The sequence below is a fragment of the Raphanus sativus genome, chromosome 6 (genome assembly GCF_000801105.2).
Source record: "Raphanus sativus cultivar WK10039 chromosome 6, ASM80110v3, whole genome shotgun sequence".
NCBI classification, from domain to species: domain Eukaryota; kingdom Viridiplantae; phylum Streptophyta; class Magnoliopsida; order Brassicales; family Brassicaceae; genus Raphanus; species Raphanus sativus.
Genome location: NC_079516.1, coordinates 21,631,112 through 21,652,649, shown reverse-complemented (window position 1 = coordinate 21,652,649; position 21,538 = coordinate 21,631,112). Strand labels below are relative to the sequence as shown.

The following is a 21,538-nucleotide window of genomic DNA, read 5'->3' as shown; positions in this document are numbered from 1 at the left end:
CAAGAAATGGGGTTTCCTCGAAATTTCCTCACTATTTTTTGAGGAAATTTCGAGGAAGACCAATTTCCTCGGTATTTTTCGAAGGAATACCGAGGAAACCATGGTCGTCGGAAAAAACCGACGGATATTTCTAATATTTCGACGACATCTTGTAGCCGTTAGAGAGCCGTTGGGGGATTTAAACTATTTCGAGGAAATTTCGAGGAAATGTCTGTTTCCCTCGAAATTTCCTCGAAATTTCCTCAGTATGCCGGAAGGATTTCATCTATAAATACAGCCACCCCTCTTCCTCTTCATTCACTCCATTTCTTTTCTTCTTCTCTCCTAGTCTCACGAATTTGATTCCAAAAAACATGTCTTCTTCAAATTATTTTCGTTCTTGGATGGATCGACCTCATTTGGATCCGGACACGAGATTGCTTACGAAAGAATACAATCAAGGTATAATCGAGTTCATGAGGGTAGCTCGCCAACAACCGGAAGCAGAAACAGGTAAGTTAAGATGTCCTTACTCTAATTGTAAAAATAGAAAAATTATTAAAGAGTGGGATGTTTGGACTCATCTATTATTGAGTGGGTTTACACGAAGTTACAAAATTTGGTATCATCATGGGGAAACTGATTATGAACTTGGTAGTACTAGCGAACCTCAGCCGGCGGTTAGATTAGAAGAACCAATTAGGGCGGATGTAGATTATGGTGTAGGTGAGCAGATGATAAATGATCATTTTAGAGGGGAAGATTTACCCAATGCAGAAGCTAGGAGTTTTAATGAAATGTTGGATGCTGGAAAGCAACCATTGTACGAAGGTTGCAGAGATGGTCATTCAGCTTTATCATCTGCTATGAGACTGATGGGCATTAAAACAGATTATAACTTGGCTGAAGACTGTGTGGATGCGATAGCTAATTTTGTTAAAGGTATTCTACCTGAGGATAATGTAGCTCCAGGTTCATACTACGAGGTTCAAAAACTCGTAGCTGGGGTTGGTTTATCTTATCAGGTAATAGATGTATGCAGCGATAACTGCATGATTTATTGGAGGGCGGATGATCAGCGGACTACATGCAAATTTTGTGGGAAGCCTCGTTATAAAGATACGAGTGGAAGAGTTCCAGTGCCATATAAAAGGATGTGGTATTTGCCTTTGACGGAAAGGTTGCAGAGGTTGTATCTTTCAGAACGCACAGCGCAACGAATGAGATGGCATGCGGAGCACTCAACAGATGGTGAGATTAGACATCCTTCAGATGCAAAAGCGTGGAAACATTTCCAATCAAAGTATCCCGACTTTGCGTATGAGAGAAGAAATGTCTACCTTGGATTATGTACTGATGGTTTCAGCCCGTATGGGAAGAGTGGAAGACAATATTCTCTATGGCCAGTCATTGTTACACCATACAACTTACCCCCAAACTTGTGCTTGCGACGAGAGTTTTTGTTTCTCTCCATTCTCGTTCCCGGACCAGAGCATCCTAAGAGATCACTTGATGTGTTTCTTCAGCCACTAATATATGAGTTGCAACAACTATGGGCTCAAGGTGCTGAAACATACGATATTTCGTGTAAAGAAAACTTTCAAATGCGGGCAGTACTAATGTGGACAATAAGTGATTTTCCAGCATATGGTATGTTATCTGGATGGACAACGCATGGAAGGCTATCATGTCCATATTGTCAAGATAACACTGATGCTTTCCAACTAAAACACGGAAGGAAAACGTGTTGGTTTGACTGTCACAGGAGATTCCTACCACCTGATCATCCATATCGTAGGAGTAGGAATTTGTTTACGAAGAACAAGAAGGTGTTTGACAGTCCACCTGCGGAAATTAGTGGGAAAGGTTTGAAGACACAACTAAGAGATTTTGGTGCAGAAAGGACGCCAGACATCGGTGGACATGCGCGTTTTCCGGTAGATGCTGTTGGAAACCTACATAACTGGCACAAAAAAGTATATTCTGGGATCTGCCATACTGGGAGGATCATTTGCTAAGGCATAATTTAGATGTCATGCATATTGAGAAGAATTTTTTTGACAATCTCATGAACACGATCCTTAACGTTCAAGGTAAAACAAAGGATAACTTGAAGTCAAGACTGGATTTAGTCGATATATGTGCTCGTTCAGAACTTCATGTTGATGAGAATGGTAGGGCTCCTTTTCCCATATACCGACTTGATGCAGAAGGAAAAGATGCGTTCTTTGATTGGATTTCAAACGATGTGGAGTTTCCAGACGGTTACGCATCTAATTTGCGTAACTGTATCGACAGAAAGGAAGGAAAGTTTATTGGCTTAAAAAGTCACGATTGTCATGTGTTGATGCAGCGCTTACTTCCGTTTGCTTTCAAGGAACTATTACCACGAAATGTTTATGAAGCAATTGCAGGGATAAGTGCTTTCTTCCGCGATTTATGCGCCAGATCAGTGACTCTTGAAGGTATTGAAAATCTGAAGACTAACATAGCCGTGATTCAGTGCAACCTTGAGAAGATATTTCCTCCCTCATTTTTTGATGTTATGGAGCATCTTGTTATTCACTTGGCAAGAGAATTGGAACTTGGTGGTCCTGTGCAGTATAGATGGATGTATCTGTATGAGCGGTATATGTTCCATTTGAAGAAAATGGTGAAAATCTAAGTAGGGTGGAAGGTTCTATAGTCGCACAGATGATCAATGAAGAAATTTCAAACTTTGCTGAGTACTACTTTCCAGCAGAAGTTCAGACCAAAAACAGAAGACCTGCTCGGCATGATGATAGAGGCGAACGGGCAACATACCATGTTACGGTTCCTGACATTTTCACAGATGTTGGACGACTTAGCGAAAAATCAAAGGACCGTCGACTTACTGAGCAGGAGCGCAGTCATTTGCAAACATATTTGCTCACCAACTGCGAAGATGTTCTTCAATATGAGAGGTAAGTTTATTATCTTACAAAATTTTATTTTAACAAATTAACATTTATATCTTAATTAATTACATTTTTGTCATCACAGGATTTTCATGGCAGAAAAGCGGTTCGAATATAGATACGCTACAGAGGCAGAACTAGAAGAAATGAAGCAAAGAGAATTTGCTGGATGGATGTTTACTTATGTGAGTGCCTTAAACAAATTAAAAAAATCATTTATCACATATTTATACTCATATATATGTGCTATTAGTAGGTGTCTGCTGGTTTGGCCAGAGGTGAAACATTTGACGATTGGATACGCGAGATGGTGGTTGGACCAAACTATGTTGTGAAGTCATATCCGAGATTTTGTACTCGAGGATATGCATTCACAACTGAAAAGACGAAACGTTCGCGTACGACCTATGATGCTGGCGTTTGTTCTGCATCGGGAGATGATGTATACTACGGACACATACATGAGATTTTGGAAATCAAGTATTTGGGCATGCTTGGATTGCGCTGTACTGTTTTCTATTGTGATTGGCACGACATCACTCCAGATCGAGGTGTGAGAACATATGCATTTGGTGTTACATCAGTTAATTCGAGACGAAAGCTGCAATATTATGATCCTTTCATTCTTGCTTCTCAGGCCGATCAGGTAAGTAAATGTTAATTATTCAGAATGATTGGTCATCATGTGTAATAATTTAAACTTGTACTAAAAATTTTAAAATGTTACAGGTTTGTTATATCAAGTACCCCCGGATAAGGAACAGAGATGATCCATGGGTTACTGTTACCAGACTCAACCCGAGAGGCCGAGTTCAGGAGAGTTCTGAGCTGGAAGACCCACTACAACCAATCACATCCAGTAACTTAAGTGCAGCAGAAGATGTAGCAGGAGTTGGCCTTGTAGTAGATTTCACCGACTTCGCAGAGGAAGCCGTCGTTCACGCACAGGATGAACCAGTTATTGGAGAGTTTCACCAAGATCCAGATTCAGATTCATCTGCTGATGATGACTCGGAATCAGAGTATATATATTTTTTTTTTAATGAATTTCGAGGAAATTTCGAGGGAAATTAGGGTTTCCTCGAAATTTCCTCGGAATGACCCTTAACGGTTTAGGGGTTTGATTCAAAACACCTAGTTCCTCGAAATTCCCTCGAAATATTTCGAGGAAATTTCGACGACCAAGATAATTTTAGGGGTTTGATTTAAAACACCTTGTTTCCTCGAAAATCCCTCGAAATATTTCGAGGACCTCGAAATTTTTTGGTAGTTCCTCGAAATTCCCTCACAATATTTCGAGGGAATTTCGAGGAACAGGGGTTTTAAACCGAAAACAACGTTTTGCGGATTGAATAACACGTATATAACCTTCATTAAGTGTCTTAGCCAGATTATAAAGTCAAACTTTATGGTTTTAACCCGAAAACAAAGTTTTGCGGATTGAGACGAAAACCACACAACATAAGATAAACACTTATACATTTTAATAAACGTTAAAGGAAATACTTACAATAATTTTTGTAATTGTGTTATTTCATTATTTATGATCATCTATACAAAGAAACCTCATTATTATGAATTACACTTGTATAAGAAATGACATAGGGGAAAAAATCGATGTTTTCAAAACCCCAAACCCTCTTTCCTCGAAATTTCCTCACAATTTTGTGAGGAAATTTCAAGGAAAGTTTTCCTCGGACTGTTTTTCATTAACCAGGCAACCCTAGCCGCCAATAAGAGAATTTCGAGGAAATTTCGACGACCACATTAAATATTGTGAGGAAATTTTGACGGACCCTGTCCGTCGGACCCCTCATAAATTAGGTTTTCATTCTTTTCTTCCCCATTTCTCTCCAATCGATCTTCCTCTTTTCCTCTCGCCGCTCCTCTCCTTCTCCTCTCCTCTCTCTTCCTCGCGGCTCCTCTCCTTCTCCTCTCCTCTCTTCTCTCTTCCTCCACGGATCTCCTCTCCTCTCCTCTCTTCCTCTCGGCCTCCTTCCTCTCCTCTCTTCCTCTCCTCTCTTCCCATGTAAGTTCATCTCTTCTCTTCCTCTCTTCATAGATCTCGAAATTTAGGTTGTTAAATAGAAAATTCTAGGATTGAATGGATAGTTTAGGATTTGCATGTTTGAATTGTTGTTTGGATTGTTGGTATATTTTTTTTTTGATTTATTTTGTGTTTTTGATTTTTTAAAACGTTTTTTTGATTTTTAAAACGTTTTTTGATTTTTTAAAACGTTTTTTTTATTTTTTAAAACGTTTTTTGATTTTTTAAAACGTTTTTTTTTTTTTTTAAAACGTTTTTTTGATTTTTTAAAACGTTTTTTGATTTTTAAAACTATTTTTATATATAAAAACTATTTTTTTATTTATTAAACTATTTTTAATATATTAAACTATTTTTGTAATTATAAACTATTTTTAATATATTAAAACTTTTTTTGTAATTATTAAACAATTTTTAATATATTAAAACTTTTTTGTAATTATTAAACAATTTTTAAATTAAAAATATTTTTAATATATTTAAACTTTTTGTAATCATTTAATAATTTATTAAAATATTTAAACTATTTTTTATATATTTAAATTTTTTTTTGTTATTATTAAACAATTTTAATATATTAACAAATTAAATAAATAATTGTATATATTAAATAAAATTTATTTATATAAAGGTCTCAAGATGAACAGACCCGCTCTCGACAGCGTCGTGGTCGTGGTGGTTCGGGGAGCGGCTCCATTTCGGGTTCCGCATCGCCCTACAGCTCCTACCAGACATCTCCCTCTCCATTTCCCTCTCATTCTCCTCCCGCTCCCGGTGTGGCACCCACTCATGCTCCTGCTCCTGCTCATCCGGCACTTCTGAGAGTTGCGGAGTTTGTTCAACAGCCGGGTCGTGACCATCTTCCATATCTCACTCAGTATCCATGTGGACGGGGTCAGACATGGTAATTAAACCTATTTTTTTTTCATTAAAATTTGATTCATTTTAAATAATTAATTCTTTTTATTAGGTTCGACCGATCCGGGAACGGGATCAGCGGATGGATCAACAATATGATGTACTCGTCCCTCGACAATGGACATCCGACTTTCACCGACTTCCCTCTCGAGAAGCAGCATATGTGGTTTCAACAGTTTGCGGTAAGTATTCTATTTTTTACTTATTTTTTTTAATCTTTAATATTAATTTTCTACTAATTGTGTTTTATTTTCAGCAACAATTCAACTGGAATGCCGATGATACGTTGTTTATCTATTACCACTTCGTCCATAAAGTTATGGACAACTATGGGAAGCAGATGCACTCGTGGAAGAAGAAGTGAGAAATAAACAAGGTTCGTTTTTATTTATGAAACAATTTTTTAATTTATTAAAATATTTTTCTATTTATTTAACAATTTTTTTTTTAAAGGTTCCAAAGAGGATGGACCCCGTCGTCTGGCAGGAGTTGGGTGTGCATTGGAGTAAGAACGAAGTGAGAGCAACTTCTTCCACCAACTCCACCAACCGCAAGAGCGACCGTAAGGGGAAGGGCATGTACATCCATAACTTGGGTGCTCAATCTTTAGCCAGTCTTGGGGATCGCTTGGTAAGCTTGTCGGTTTTTATTATATTATTTAAGATTCTAATATTTTTTTTGTGCATTTCTTTTAATTACTAATGTTTGTTTAATTTATGTTTTTTTCAAGGCGGAAGAAAATGAGGGGGAGCCGGTTGATCATCTCCGCCTAATAAAGACGGCGTATACCAACAAGAAGACCGACGAGATTGATGATGGTGTTGTGAGGGATGTGGTCACCCTCATCGACAGTCAGATGGAACAGGAAGTGTCTCAGCTTCAAACCGAGGATGACGATTCGACGGGATCGACCGGCTTGCCTCGGGTTCGGATCAACCAAATCGTTGAAGCGGTAAGTTCATTTTTTAAAGTTCAATCCATTTTTTATATTATTTAAATTTGACACTTTCTTTTTCAGTCGGTTCCAAAGAAGAAGGGCCGTTTGTTCGGTTTGGCTCGTCGGTCTCCCTCGGTTCCGTCTGCTTCTGCACCACCACCGTCCTATGTTGATCAAGAAGTCCTTCTGAGTCAGATGAGGGACAAGGATGCTCACATATCTGCGCTGGAGTCCATGGTGGCGAGTCAAGAGGCGGGCTGGGAGGCACAGAGGAAGCTGAACGAGCAAATGATGGTGATGATGAGGAGCATGAATCCGAACGCCAACGTGGACTTCCCGACCATACCAGACCCGGACTTCCAAAACCCGTAGTTTAATTTCTTTCAAAAACTCGAAATGTTTTCTTTTGATTTGTATGACTTTGAATTTTAAATAATATATTTTCAATTTAAATTTTAATTTTATATTTTCGAATTTAAATTTTAAAAATATTTTTTTTTAAAGAAAAAAAATTTTAAAAAAAAATTATTTTCAATATATTCCGAGGAACAGCTGTCCTCGGTATATACCGAGGGAAGTGTTCCTCGGAATATTCCGAGGGACAGTTTCCTCGAAAATGTTCGAGGGCTGCCTTCCTCAAAAAATTTCGAGGAAACAGTCCCTCGAAAAATTTCGACAAACACTGGTCCTCGAAATTTTTCGAGGAAGACGTCCCTCGGAATTTTCCGACAAACCTGTTTCCTCGAAAACATTCGTAGGTCTTTTCTCTCGGTATAATCCTCGGTATATACCGAGGGAATTGTTCCTCAATATATACCGAGGACCTCTTCGACGAAGGATTGTCCTCTAAATATCCTCGGAATTATGTTTCTTCGAAATTCCGTCACAAATTTTCGAGGACATTTCGAGGAAAAATGAAATTTCGAGGAGTTTTTTTCGAGGGACATTTTCCTCGATATTTCGTCGGAATACGCTTATTCCGACGAAATACCGAGGAAAAAGTCCCTCGGTATCAGCGTGTTTTCTTGTAGTGTATGTACGGTGATACATTTTCTTTGAATGGTCATGGACTTCATGCTTGACAACAATTTTGGTTGGTGTATTGTATATATCAATATAAGAATACACTATTTTGTTATGTGTGCGGAGTTCGGCTCAGTTGTATATAAATGTATGTTGCACATACATCCTTGTTTGTATATATGTGTATATCTTTTTTAACTTTTTGGTCATATCCTGAAAATATTTTAGCCAAGTACACGTTTATTCAGACGATCAAGACGGTTGATTATATTAAACTGCATGAGCTGGAGTTAATGTTTCTCATCTAATTTTCTTCAAGTTGCCTGTTTCACATCAAGACTGTTTCTCATCTAATTTTCTTCAAGTTGCTGTTTGACATCAAGACATGGTGCCCACTTTCCTCCTGCTCTATTGTATGAATACTCTATTGTATGAATATAGTTATTATATTATCTTATATAAAATGTGCTGGCGTTCACATTCATCTCCTTTAGTGTACATATTGTATGTATATGGTCACATGATGACATGAACATGATAAATTCTATCTGTAAATATAGTTGAACAACACTTCGAGACAAAATGTATAAAGATAATATATTCTAACTCTTTTTTGTTTGTATTGAAAAAGTGAATCTAGTGACTCGATAGACAAACTGAGATAGTGTAAGAGAAGTTAAATAACCTTTACAGAAGAAATTTAAGGAGAAGTTTGATCTGAAAATGGCACGGTAACTAGGGGTGGGCAATTCGGTTTAATTACGGATCCGGTTTGGGTTCGATTTGATTTGGTTCAGCTTAAAACCAAACCAGATCGAACCATTTGGATTGATAAAATCCTAAAAATGGTTTAACGTATGCTTTTGCTTGGTTTGGATCGGGTTGAATTTGATTGGAACAGTTTGGTTTGATTCGGTTTTTTTTTTTTGCCAACCCCTAAATATTATTTTAAATAAATCAGTGCTAAACGTACAAAATTATTAAAGCGTTATATTTTTTTTGGAATGTTAAGACTTCTATACTTCTACATCTATTTATACACATTGCCATATTACAGACAGATAGCCAAACACAAGAAAATAATTCTTATCTTAACAACATGGCTAGATCCTTGGTGCTCTCGCTAACCCTCTCATTTCTTTTCATCGGAATGGTCTCAGCTCGTGACTGGAACATCCTAAACCAGTTCAAAGGACTCAAGTCAACCACAACCACCACTAGCCAAAAGGGGATCGCCACATTGAAAGATCCAAACCTAACCGGATACTGCGAGAGCTGGAGAATCAACGTGGAGCTTCACAACATTAGAGACTTCACCGTTGTGCCACAGGAGTGTGTGTGGTTCGTCCAAAAGTACATGACATCCTCTCAGTACGAAGATGACGTGGAGAGAGCCGTTGATGAAGCCATCCTCTACCTCGGAAAAACTTGTTGCGAGAAGAAGAAATGTGATGGCATGGATGCTTGGATCTTTGACATTGATGACACTCTTCTCTCCACCATTCCTTACCACAAGAGCAACGGCTGCTTCGGGTAAGAAAATTGAGTTAACCTTGTTGATTTTCAGGTTCATTTCAGTTTTGATTTGACATTTTATTTTGGATTTGACAAAATTTTGGTTATATTTTTAAGCTTTTAACTAATACAATGTTAGTTTGTAACTATAACTCTCAGTCCATATATAACTAAAAATCTGAACTTTTGATAAATTCCAGTTTCTCAGTTTAGTTAGATTAATTTTGTGTTTATATTTGTTATGTTTGGAATGAAAAGAAATATAAGAGTTATATTATATTAGCTTCATATACGTAGTCATCTTTTGGGATTATACATTGATTTGAATCAGTGGTGAGCAACTAAACACGACCAAGTTCGAGGAATGGCAAAGTTGGGGAAAGGCACCAGCGGTTCCAAACATGGTGAAGTTATTCCATGAGATCAGAGAGAGAGGTTTCAAGATCTTTTTGGTTTCTTCTCGCAAAGAGTACCTCAGATCCGCCACGGTCGAGAACCTTATTGAAGCCGGTTACCACGGCTGGTCTAACCTCCTCCTCAGGTATATATTCCCATGTTCCTCCAAGTCTCAACTTTTTTCTTATAACAAGAGGAACAGTACTTTCAGTCAAAAAAAAGAAGATAACAGTACTAAAAAAAAGAAAGAGAAAAAACATATTTCGAGCTTTTTTTTGACAATATTTCGACCTTTTTAAAGTATAACAAAATTGTTATAAGAACCGGGTATAACAAAATTGAGAAAAAAACAATTTTCGGTATATGTATAACAAGATAACAGTACTCTGAACCGGGTATAACAAAATTGTTAAACCGAAAAATTGCAGGAGTGGAGAGGATGAGAAGAAGAGTGTGACCCAATACAAAGCAGATTTGAGGACATGGCTTACAAGTCTTGGATACAAAGTTTGGGGAGTGATGGGTGCGCAATGGAACAGCTTCGCAGGTTGCCCAGTTCCCAAGAGAACCTTCAAGCTCCCTAACTCCATCTACTATGTCGCTTGATCAAAGCATATATACTACTCTAACCAAAGAAAATAAGATCAGAGTTCCATCTGAATCTTGAGTCTGTTGATTATCTCGCTTTTTTTGTTTCTTCCATTTCTGGTGGTTTATATAACCAACTCAAATGCTTATGCGTGATATATGAACCACGAATCATCTTTGTTTCCTGTTGATTTCACCTTTTTGTAGTACGGACTTTTGTGAAAGAGTTATTTGCAAAATTGACTCAAAACTCAAAGTCAAACACAAAAATAACTTATGATTTTTTTTGAAAATCTTTTCACCTTGTACATCCCACAAATTTAGATTATTCACGAAAATGCAATTAATTTTATTTTCTTTTTCGAACATGACTTTTTTACTTTCTCAACCTCATTATCTTTAAGTATTTACAAGATTGTTATTTCTATCAATACACAAACAATTTGAATCTCTTAATTTAGAGTGTTTTCAGGTTCAGGTACGTTTTGGAAAACTTTGGTGATTTTGGGGTATTTTTCAGGAGCAAAACTACACAGATTCGTTAGAGATTTTGCTATGGATAGAGACCTTTTCAACGTTTTATTGAGCCCATATTTAACACAACATATAGCTTTGAGTTAGGTTTCCAATACCAGTGGTTTGAGGCCAATCAGCTTCCTATAGCGGAAGTTATAAATGTTTTAATGAATTGTGGTCAATATGCCTCAGAGAGAAAACTGTTGAGGAGATAAAGGAATGTCGATCGACGGTGCACCCTTGGGATCGATCGACGGTGATGCCAGAACGCGGGTGGATTATATTTCAAAGACTGACTTAAGCTCAGAATTCACCACAAATTACTAAAATACCCATGACCGACTTTAAACCATATTTATATATTTTTGAAGCCATTGTTGACGGCTACGCTTTCTATGCTTTATATTCTATAGTTTTATGTTTTCTATTAGTTTAGGAGCGAAGAAATGAACTCCTTCAGAGACCTCTGGGAACTCCTTTAGAGTCATCTTGGAACTCTTTTGGTTTTTATATCTATTTCTATTTCATCGATTCTTTCTATGATTTTCTGTGACAACTATCATTCTTGAGTAGATCCACCTGCTTGGTTTAGGAATTTCTAGGTTTTTAAATGAACTTCTTAATTATAGGATTTTTAGGTTATTTATAGTTCGTTACACCAGGATGGCTTGTAATACTAGGAACTAAAGTAATTAGAAAAGTACGAGAGTGTGATTGATTATTTGAACCTAGAATCATAGGAAAATTGAGATGCAATCAATTAACGGAACCTGAAATCTGCGGGATTACATATACATGCACATACGAGAGTTGGTCTAGGAATTTAGTTGAAATAATCGATCAGATCGATAAGGCAGTATCGATCTACGCTTAGACCATATCATCGATCGACGCTCATCCTTGTTTGCATGCGAGATCTGGAACAAATACTTAGTCAATATATTAGATTCACAGCAAGAGATGATTGTCTTTTGCATCAGATATTGATATGACTCAAATTACCCTAAGAAGTGAATTACTCTCTCAAATATGAGGTTCAATTATAGTACTTAGGGATGTAATTCACATAGAGCTAAGGCACACAGTAGATCCTAATCAGCAGTGATTAAGCTAAGTTCAGTATGATTAGAGTAAATAAATAGTGCGAACTAGGTAGTTGTTCAGATGGTTGGATAGAGGTTTGTAAACAATAATGAGAAAGCGTTAGACTTAGGGTTTCTATTCAAGTAATCAGGACTATAATATTATAGAGATAAATTGCATGCATGATATATAAGAACCCAGCTTAAAGAATAATTTATCAACTTCCGTTTGTTTAGACTATCTATTGTCTCGATCTCAGATCTCAACTGTCGTTTGTCGATCTGGAAAAACTGTTGATCGATACTATTGATTGTGTATCGATCGATACACCTTTTGAATCGTCGATCGATCAATCTATAGGATTGTTGATCGATGATCTACTAGCAAGCTTGAGCGATGATGTGTTCACTAGGTTTCCTAGATGAACCGTCGTCTGTTTCTAGCAATCCTAGCTCAATATAATCTATTCAGATAAAAGACCAAGCCGTCGTTTGCGCCTAATTATCTAAGATCAAGGTTCTAGTTAGCTACTCTAGAATACAAGTAATAAGAACAATCCTAATGATGAATATCTTTAGCAACTTAGAAATTTTATATTTGGGGCTAATCCTTCATAACCTATTTGGACCCTAAGCCTAACAGGTTAATTACTCAGACATAGCTAAGAAATTAATAACAATAAACATAAATTGTAATATAATAGAATAGAGTAAGAAAACTGGATTTCCAATACAAATCTCTGAAGGAGTCTTGGATTTTCTCTCCAAATCTACTAAAACCCTAAATATGTTTGCTGACAAAATAATAAAGTATAGAAAAGCGTATGCTGCCTAAAACAATGGAAGAGCACATAAACACTAAGTTAAAATCGTTTAGGGGTAATCTTGTAATTAAGTGGAATCTTAGGCTTTAAGTCCGCTGAAACCAAACTGGATTTTGCGCGCTTCGGTGTCGAACTATGGCACAGGATGTGCATGGATCGATTATTGACTCTGAATGTAGATATTTGGTCTGGTTCGATGGTCATCTCGGGTAACTTCTCCTTTTATCTCCAAAATGCCCCAAAATAACCACTTTACTCTGAATCACTCCTGAACCTGTAAACATGCTTAATAGACTCTGAAACATAATAATTATATCTTAAAACACTTATATGTCATGGCTAAAAATGAGTAAAATCCATGGTATATCAACTCCCCCGGACTTATCCTTTTGCTTGTCCTCAAGGAAAACAAACGGTAGTCTCTCTGAAAGAGGTTTGGAAACAGCAGAGACTCACACAATTTAAAAACTAAATAGAATCATCACCTCTACAATGTTGCAAGCCACATCAAATAAATCCTAATCTCCGAAGTACCTTACACCATATCCTAACTTAGCAACCAAATTCATCTAGCCTCATTTCTTACATAAAAAGTACATGCTTTATCTTGGGAATATCGATCAATCAGACAATTGAACTCTTACTCAAGCAAGTTTCTCAAGACACATGTAGTCTTCTCTGATCCCTTTCTTCCCTCTTTCTCTCTTCTCAGAATCTTTATAGTTTCAGTTCAAATGAATGTTGATGCTAATGTAGTCATCTTGTTTATCTTATTGACTTGTCTACTTTTGTAACTCTATTTGAAAAAGTGTAGCGAATAATAGGGTCATAAGAGACACTCCTACCCCTCGTTTCCACAATGTGTGATCATTCTCTTCAGACTTAGAATAATTGGGTCATAGGAGGCACTCTACTCCTCTACCTCATCCAGGAAATCATTTCAATCTTTTGTATCTTAATTAAGATGCTGAAGAGAGAGAGAGAGAGAGAGAGAGAGAGAGAGAGAGAGAGAGAGAGAGAGAGAGAGAGAGAGAGAGAGAGAACGAAGGGGACCAGAAACACACATGCTTTTACTTTCCAGATTTGCAGGAGGAGTCATGTCCGTTGTATACCAAGCCCCAAGACAAGCGATTAAGTCAAATTCGGTTGGAGGTCAGCTTTGGTTCCTTCAAACATTCTCAGCAAGTGTGAACATAGTTGACAGGTTGATCCATTTTAGTATCTCTAGTACATTATGCAGTCACTAAGTCTAAGAATAGTGCTAAAGAGTGGTTAGATAACAAGTAAAAATTGAAAAAGTTCATCATCCCCTTCTTGACTCAATAAAAACTTTGAATTTTTTTAATAAGATTCAAATAGTAAACTAATATCAGTAAACCTCCCCCAGACTTAAATTAATCTCTCCCCAGTGTACTTCCAGTCGGAGTTATGGTGAGAAATAAATCATAAGTGCTGAATTGAACAAGTTAGAACAATATAATTGACCAAATTCTGTGTTGATTGATGGAATGGAGTGTCCATCGGTCGCTGTTGGTGATGTTCTGTCGATCGATATCGACACGGTCTCATCGGTCGATGTTCCTGACAATCGTCTACTCAGGTCTTTTTTATGACCTGCAATAAAATTTAAAATGAAAGTTAATAACAATCTAAACTAATTTAAAAGAAATTACCTAACAGTGGGTTGTCTCCCACTCAACACTTTGTTATAGTTATTAAGTTTGACTTTGTTAGGTTGTTTGGCATATTTAGGGTGAAAGTGACGACTCGGTTGAAGGCAAGTGTCAACTTCTTCTTTGCTCATCTGAGACCATGCACCACTGAAGCTTCTTATGGGCTCATCTCCTTTGGTCCACTTATTTTTCAATCGCACATGAGCAAAATCACTTGTATTCATCCTCTCCTAAAAGTTTTCAGTGCTGCGCTGGTGTATGTTCTCTATCGATGGATGGTCAACTGCGCCTGTCGATCGATGGAAAATTTTCTGTTTGAAAATCAATCTGTCTTTGAATCGTGCCGACATCTTGCTTCAACGCATCCAAGCTTGTAGTCAATCCGTCTGTGTGTTCATTGAGCAGATAGTAGACACCATCAAGCTTGTATTTGAATGATTGTAGCATATCTTTGAGTGATGTCAGTCGAGCGTCGGTCGATGGTGGGGTACGTCTGTCGATCGATGACGATGTCGCTGGTTGAATCGCATTTTGTCTTTGTAGCAGGTCTATTTCCTTTTGCATCTCCTCTATGTGTGTAGTCAACCAGTTGAACTGTTGTCGAGTGGTTAGTAGATGCTATCGAGATTCCTATTGTAGTACTCTAGTGATATCTTTTGAGCTCCGTGGATTCCTTTTAGCATCTCATTAAATCTCATCCTTGTTCTAAGTTTTTGGCTCTGGTCTGGACTGAATGTATTCCTCTGCATATTCTGGTAGACAAATGTTTTTCTTTCCATCCATCTCAGCTCTTTTCTGGATTTTTCTGGTGTTTTCCCTGACATGAATGATTCTGCTATCTACAGCTCGTGCATATCCATGATCATCTCTAAGTCCAAGTTTGTAAAAACTTTTGTTGTTGAAATAATTTTCGGACACGATGGTGTAGAGGCGAGGGCCCAAGATTGCAAAGCAAGAGGATTTAAAAATTGTGTTCTTAACTAATTCATAAGGGTCTGCATATCTAGAACAGTGGTTGACACAACACATATGACATCGTGTTAGATTTCTTGTAACCACTACATAACCAACACCAGTTGCCATATAAGATGATGGAACTTCAGTGAAGCGTTTATTTTCTAGGCAAAAGCCTTTAACCTAGTAGTGCTTTGTTCCCCAACCATTTCCTCATGTTCCCGATACATTATGTTCTTTCGCACCTAATATCCTAATTTCGGAACTCCATATGTATGTAGGGAAATTTTAATTTTAATCATCAAATTTCAAATTTGATTGAGATAAAGCACAAATATTTCGGTAAACAAAAAAAAAACATTCAATTTTTGTTGAAACCCCATTTTAATCATGAACTTTCGTTAACCATACAATTTTAGTTATATCGTTGGTTAACAGTTATAGTTGACTAACAATATGCCTAAAATGGCTTTTGAAGTTGATGATTTTTTTGGAAAAATAAAAATAAAAGTTTTTTCTTAAAAAAATTGAAAGTAAACTTTAGAATAAATTATTGTTCAAAAAAACTTTTAGAATAAATTATTTTATTAACTATAAAATTTTATAAATAAAAATATTGAATAAACAAAAAATATATAATTTTTTTTTTAAATAAAATTTAAATAATTCTGATTTATATTCTAATAGTTAGTTAACATATCATTAGTTTAATAATTATTTTATTAAATAATTATAAAGAACTTTATAATTATTTACGATAATTATGTCACTTTTTAACTATTCATATAGTCCTAATTAGATTATGTTTCATAATTTATTGTCAATTTTTGTTTTCTTTTGTAAAATATAAATATCTTTTTTGTTCTTACAAGAATAAAAAATGGGTATATAGATTTTTCATGATTCTAATGATGGAGCAACATTTTGGCTCTTAGCAGTTTTTTGTTAAATAACAAAAAAAATTCATAATCATTTTATAGCTAAATACTCAGTTAATGGTATGTGAACTAATTATTTTAGAATATAAATGAAAATTATAGAAACTTTTACTTGGAGAAAATGAAAAACATTGATATTTTTGGTTTGAATAATTTCTTATTTATAATTTTATTATTACTGTTATAATTATTGAAATATACTATAAAATTTAATATTTTGGAAAAATGTTGACATATTTGTGCCAACAAAATATCAATTTCAAAAACCATTTTAGATATATTATTAGTCAAATATAACTGTTGACTAATGATATGATTAAAATGATATGGTCAATGAAAATTTATGGTTAAAATAGTTTTGCAACAAAAATTGAATATTTTTTTGTTTACCAAAAAACTAGTGTTTATTTTAATCAAATTTGAAAATTGGTGATTTAAATGATATTTTCGTATATATATAGCATATTTATGAGATTGACTTGTCGCCAGACTCCGAATGAATGGTTTGTCCCGTATGAATTAAAAATTATTTTTATTGGTTCTTTTCTTTGTATATTAATATAATAAGAGACGTATGACTGTGTACGCTACACTACAAACCAACCGGGGTCCTCTGACCCAAATGGTTTTAAGAAGTATATCCACCATCGCGCGCAGTTCAAAAAAAAAAAATCCACCATCGCGCCAACTTTGACCAAAGACTAACGGTTGGCCACACGAAGTCAATTCCATTTAGTCATCTCAACTCTAAACCGAACAGAACCATATTTGTTATAAAACTAATCGAAGTATCGATAGTGCAATGGGATCATCCCATAGTGCAATATAACAAATCAAACCGGACGGGATGTTTTTAACGGCGTTTCGTCGTGGTTTACACGTTTGACTTGAGCGAGGAAGAGAGAGAAAGAGAGAGCATTGACCTGTGAGAGTCTCTACTATAAATCTATAATACATATCGCCATCACATTATTCAAATCTCATCACGGCCAAAGTTCAAAGTTTTCTTTATTCGATATACCTGTGGTAATGGCTACGGCGGGTCTCTACCGGCGATCTCTTCCTTCTCCTCCGGCCATTGACTTTTCTTCTGCCGAAGGCAAGGTACGGATCAAGTTTTTCATTCATGGATTCCGATCCTACTGTTAGCTTCGAAGTAGTCGGCTTATTACAGAGGGATAGACTTTGTTTATGCTGTCTGCTTTGTTGCTTTAGTTACTACTACCTAAAACGTATGTTCTGTTTTATCTGACATGTGCAGAAAATATTCAGTGAAGCGCTTCAGAAAGGCACAGTGGAAGGATTTTTCAGGTTGATTTCTTATTTCCAAACGCAGTCTGAACCTGCGTATTGCGGCTTGGCTAGCCTTTCAGTTGTCTTGAACGCTCTTTCTATTGATCCTGGACGAAAATGGAAAGGTATACTATTTTTAGTATCACAAGAGAAGCAAAATACGTCTAGTCTAGATAGTGTTTTTTTTTTTTTGAGGTTTCTTTCTTCCAATAGGGCCTTGGAGGTGGTTTAATGAATCGATGCTAGACTGCTGCGAGCCACTGGAAGTAGTCAAGGCCAAGGGCATTTCCTTTGGAAAAGTTGTGTGTTTGGCTCATTGTACTGGAGCCAAAGTAGAAGCGTTCCGCACAAATCAAACCACCATTGACGATTTCCGCAACTTCGTAATGAAATGCTCTTCTTCTGAGAACTGCCATATGATCTCATCATATGACAGAGGAGTTTTTAAACAGGTAACTTCTACGACATAGCTGTGAAACGTTAGTTTGTTTAGCGATCGTGCCGTGTTAGGATTGTAACAACTCTTATTGCAGACTGGGTCTGGTCACTTTTCACCTATTGGTGGCTATAACGCTGAAAGAGACATGGCTTTGATTCTTGATGTTGCTCGTTTCAAGTATCCTCCTCATTGGGTTCCTCTTAAACTTCTTTGGGAAGCCATGGACAGCATTGATCAGTCAACAGGGAAACGTAGAGGGTAACATACTCATTTTTTTCAACTTTTATGTTCTGATGTATCATGATGTAACTGGGTCTGATATTGTTATGTGTTGCTCTCAGGTTCATGCTCATATCTAGACCTCACAGAGAACCCGGATTGCTCTATACTCTGGTATGTTTGGTTGCAACTATAAGTTCTCTAGATGTATGCTAATATTCATTGTTGCGTTTGATGGAAATGTGAATTTGAATCGCTTTTCTTGAAACTCTAGGAGAACATCTCATACAAATGTTTTGAATGAACTTCAGATTCTTGTTAAATTTCTTTGGTATGTTGGTAATAAAAAAACTAGTATATAAAACAGTGCTGTAAGGATGAAAGCTGGGTCAATATAGCCAAGTATCTCAAGGAAGATGTTCCTCGTCTTGTAAGCTCACAGCATGTAGATAGTGTGGAAAAAATCATATCAGTTGTGTTCAAGTCACTTCCGTCAAATTTCAACACATTCATCAGATGGGTGGCTGAGATCAGAATAACAGAGAATGCAAAAGAAAATCTCAGCGCAGAGGAGAAATCTAGGCTCAACTTAAAGGCATAGATTCCTTTTCCTTGCTTTTGCTTATTTATTCTTTTCCAGCGTCATCCTCGCTGCTCTTTGGACAATCTTTGACTCTTACATGTCTGGTCTCTTGTTAATCTACTGCAGCAAGTGGTGCTGAAAGAAGTGCATGAAACTGAGCTGTTCAAACACATCAAGAAGTTCTTATCCTCAGTTGGTTACGAAGACAGTATGACATTTGCCGCAGCAAAGGCTTGTTGCCAAGGAGCTGAAATCTTATCCGGATGCTCATCAATAGAGTTCTGCTGTCGAGAAGTGAAATGTGTCAACGGTATGTCATATACTGGTACTTATAGTAAGTTTACTGTTAAAATTTTGTTCAATTGCTAAAACATTTTTACTACATGCATGCAGGTGCTGTCGAGGTGGAAGGCACGCTGGTGACTGGAGTTGTTGTGCGTGACGGGAGTGAGCAAAATGTTGATCTATTGGTGCCATCGACCCATATTGACTGTGAATATGGTCCGGAGGCAACTTATCCAGCAGGAAACGATTTGTTTACTGTACTTTTGCTGGCCTTACCTCCACAGACATGGTCAGGGATCAAAGACCAAGCTCTTTTGAATGAAATGAAGCAGCTCATTTCTATGGCTTTCCTCCCAACTATGCTTCAAGAAGAGGTAATTTTTGTACCAGTTCTAGTTAAAATCACTGTTCTATCTCTGGTGGAAAAGGGTTAAGGTCTTTTTACTTGTTAGGCAGAAATCATTTGGAGAAGAGACAATAACTAAACCTATGTTGAGCCTGAGAGTCTAAATCTTATAAAGTAACATTTGTGAACCAGATGAAGTAACATGGGGTTATTGCAGGTTTTGCATCTTCGACGCCAACTGCAGCTGCTAAAACGATGCCAAGAGAACAAGGAGGAGGAAGATCTCGCTGCTCCTGCCTACTGATTCGTCTGCCCAAATTCATAAATGATGAATCTTAAGTATCTCTCTCGCCCATTTGAATCCCAACTTCTTAAACCTAAAACCCTGATTACAATTTCTCAAACACTCAATTTGGTAAGAACAATGTGGAAGAGGAGAAAAATAAAATCTCTCTTTTATATGTATAACAAAAAAATTCTTCTTTGTGTTTTAGGCGATAAAAAGTTAATATATATATATGATTCGAAAGAACTCTTTTTGGCAAGTAACTGAGAAAAGCACACTATGAAGCTGGATAAGGAAGAAGATTCTGCAATATAGAGATTGGGCAAGTACGCTCACTCGAGTGGAGATTCGGAGTGGTAATAATAGCTCGTTTTGGTTTGATAACTGGTTATCTCCAGGTCGGCTAATTGATCTCACTGGACCTCGAGGCTGTAATGATATGGGGATAAATATTAATGCAACTGTTGGGTATGCTGTTCAATCTTACCGCCCACGCCGGCGTCGAGGTGAGCAACTGAAAGCCACAGAAACAAAGATAATGGATTTGAGAGCGCAGGGTCTGTTATTTGAGGAGAACATTCAGCTTTGGAAAGGGTAGGGAGATTTTTGAAACCGATGTTCAGTGCTCACCAAACTTTGGTCGGATACTATCTGGTCTTCAGGCGCCACGCCTAAATATTCTTTTATCACCTGGTTGGCCATCCACAGCCGTCTCGCTACTACTGATCGCATTTTTCAATGGTGCCCTCAGGTAGATTTTCAAATGTGTGCTATGTTTGGCACCAACAAAAACAAGAGATCACCTCTTTCTCAGTTGTCCTTATTCAACTCAGATTTGGGCCGATCTTTCAAAGAATATCCCTGGCATAAGCTACACAGCACACTGGAGCAGCATTATGCAAATATTGGAAACTCGGGGAAGGCAAGAAGTACATCAGTTTCTGCTGAAATATGTCTTTCTAGTCTCATTACACACTATATGGAGTGAGAGAAATGGGAGAAGGCATGGAGAAAGGCACAATATATAATCACAATCAATAAATCACAATCAAACTTAATAAGAATTCTGTTATTAATTTCTTGAAGAAAATAACTCAAAACCTCAAGCTCTCTCAATCTCACACAATTCACAATCTCTCAATCTATCAGTTACGCAACATCATATGCATCTGCTTATATATAACTCACAATTTCCTAAACTCATTAGGAATCACATAAATAGATAATTTCCTATTCCATAACCCGGTAGGAAATAAATAGCTTGCTCTCCAAACTACTTCAAGCTTATCTCAACATTCTCCCCCTTAAGTTTGAACTCATCTTCACACACTTCATGTATTCCAGTCAGTCGCCTTATCTCCCTGAACATCAAGTGCTTCCCAAATGCTTTTTACAAGATGTCCATTATCTTCTGCTCATTCTCAGATATATGTTGTACCTCAATCAAATCATACTCAACATACTCTCGTATGAGGTGATATAAGACCTGTCTCACGGCTTCAGTCCCTGCCACCTTGTCAGCTTCATAAGAACACAACACCACGGTTTCTTTCTTTTGTAAATACCACGGTCTTCTCTTTCTTTCCATGTTCTTCATCATCGGAATGCACACTCCTTACCACATCTCTGAACTTTCCATGAATCCTTGAAATCCTCATAAACTCTTCATCACTGATTATCTCCCAACGTTCTTTTTTAAGATTAAGCTCTTCAAAATCCCCATCCGAATAATACACCAGATGCATCTCGTTAAGACTG

General features: G+C 36.9%; 2 protein-coding genes and 1 pseudogene across 4 annotated transcripts; all 3 read left to right on the top strand.

Moving 5' to 3' along the window:
- Positions 1–2,655: 2,655 nt before the first annotated feature.
- On the top strand, positions 2,656–8,151 carry LOC130495650 (uncharacterized; annotated as a pseudogene).
- Positions 8,152–8,890: 739 nt separating this feature from the next.
- Positions 8,891–10,551, top strand: LOC108836191 (acid phosphatase 1). The gene is made up of 3 exons (XM_018609383.2): positions 8,891–9,376; positions 9,690–9,899; positions 10,183–10,551. Exons 1-3 carry the CDS (start codon positions 8,943–8,945, stop codon positions 10,358–10,360), a joined length of 822 nt encoding a protein of 273 aa, XP_018464885.1. The 5' UTR covers positions 8,891–8,942; the 3' UTR covers positions 10,361–10,551.
- Positions 10,552–17,174: 6,623 nt separating this feature from the next.
- On the top strand, positions 17,175–20,873 carry LOC130495927 (glutathione gamma-glutamylcysteinyltransferase 1-like). 3 transcript variants are annotated; one of them, XR_008934935.1, is made up of 10 exons: positions 17,175–17,433; positions 17,591–17,747; positions 17,836–18,074; positions 18,156–18,319; positions 18,403–18,454; positions 18,636–18,875; positions 18,990–19,173; positions 19,257–19,522; positions 19,712–19,909; positions 19,989–20,873. XR_008934935.1 is itself a non-coding variant. In XM_056987550.1 (9 exons), exons 1-9 carry the CDS (start codon positions 17,359–17,361, stop codon positions 19,796–19,798), a joined length of 1,464 nt encoding a protein of 487 aa, XP_056843530.1. In that variant the 5' UTR covers positions 17,175–17,358; the 3' UTR covers positions 19,799–20,873. The 3 variants fall into 3 exon arrangements, 2 of the variants coding, with proteins under 2 accessions (XP_056843530.1, XP_056843531.1); XM_056987550.1 differs by having other exon boundaries at positions 19,712–20,873; XM_056987551.1 differs by having other exon boundaries at positions 17,178–17,433; positions 18,648–18,875; positions 19,712–20,873.
- Positions 20,874–21,538: the final 665 nt, after the last annotated feature.

Excerpts from the sequence above, each read along its gene's own strand:
- LOC108836191 (XM_018609383.2), top strand. The coding sequence starts at position 8,943 with ATGGCTAGATCCTTGGTGCTCTCGCTAACCCTCTCATTTCTTTTCATC. Across the intron at positions 9,377-9,689 it reads AAGAGCAACGGCTGCTTCGG|TGGTGAGCAACTAAACACGA; the intron begins GTAAGAAAATTG and ends GATTTGAATCAG. Across the intron at positions 9,900-10,182 it reads TGGTCTAACCTCCTCCTCAG|GAGTGGAGAGGATGAGAAGA; the intron begins GTATATATTCCC and ends GAAAAATTGCAG.
- LOC130495927 (XM_056987550.1), top strand. The coding sequence starts at position 17,359 with ATGGCTACGGCGGGTCTCTACCGGCGATCTCTTCCTTCTCCTCCGGCC. Across the intron at positions 17,748-17,835 it reads TCCTGGACGAAAATGGAAAG|GGCCTTGGAGGTGGTTTAAT; the intron begins GTATACTATTTT and ends TTCTTCCAATAG. Across the intron at positions 19,523-19,711 it reads CAACTATGCTTCAAGAAGAG|GTTTTGCATCTTCGACGCCA; the intron begins GTAATTTTTGTA and ends GGGTTATTGCAG.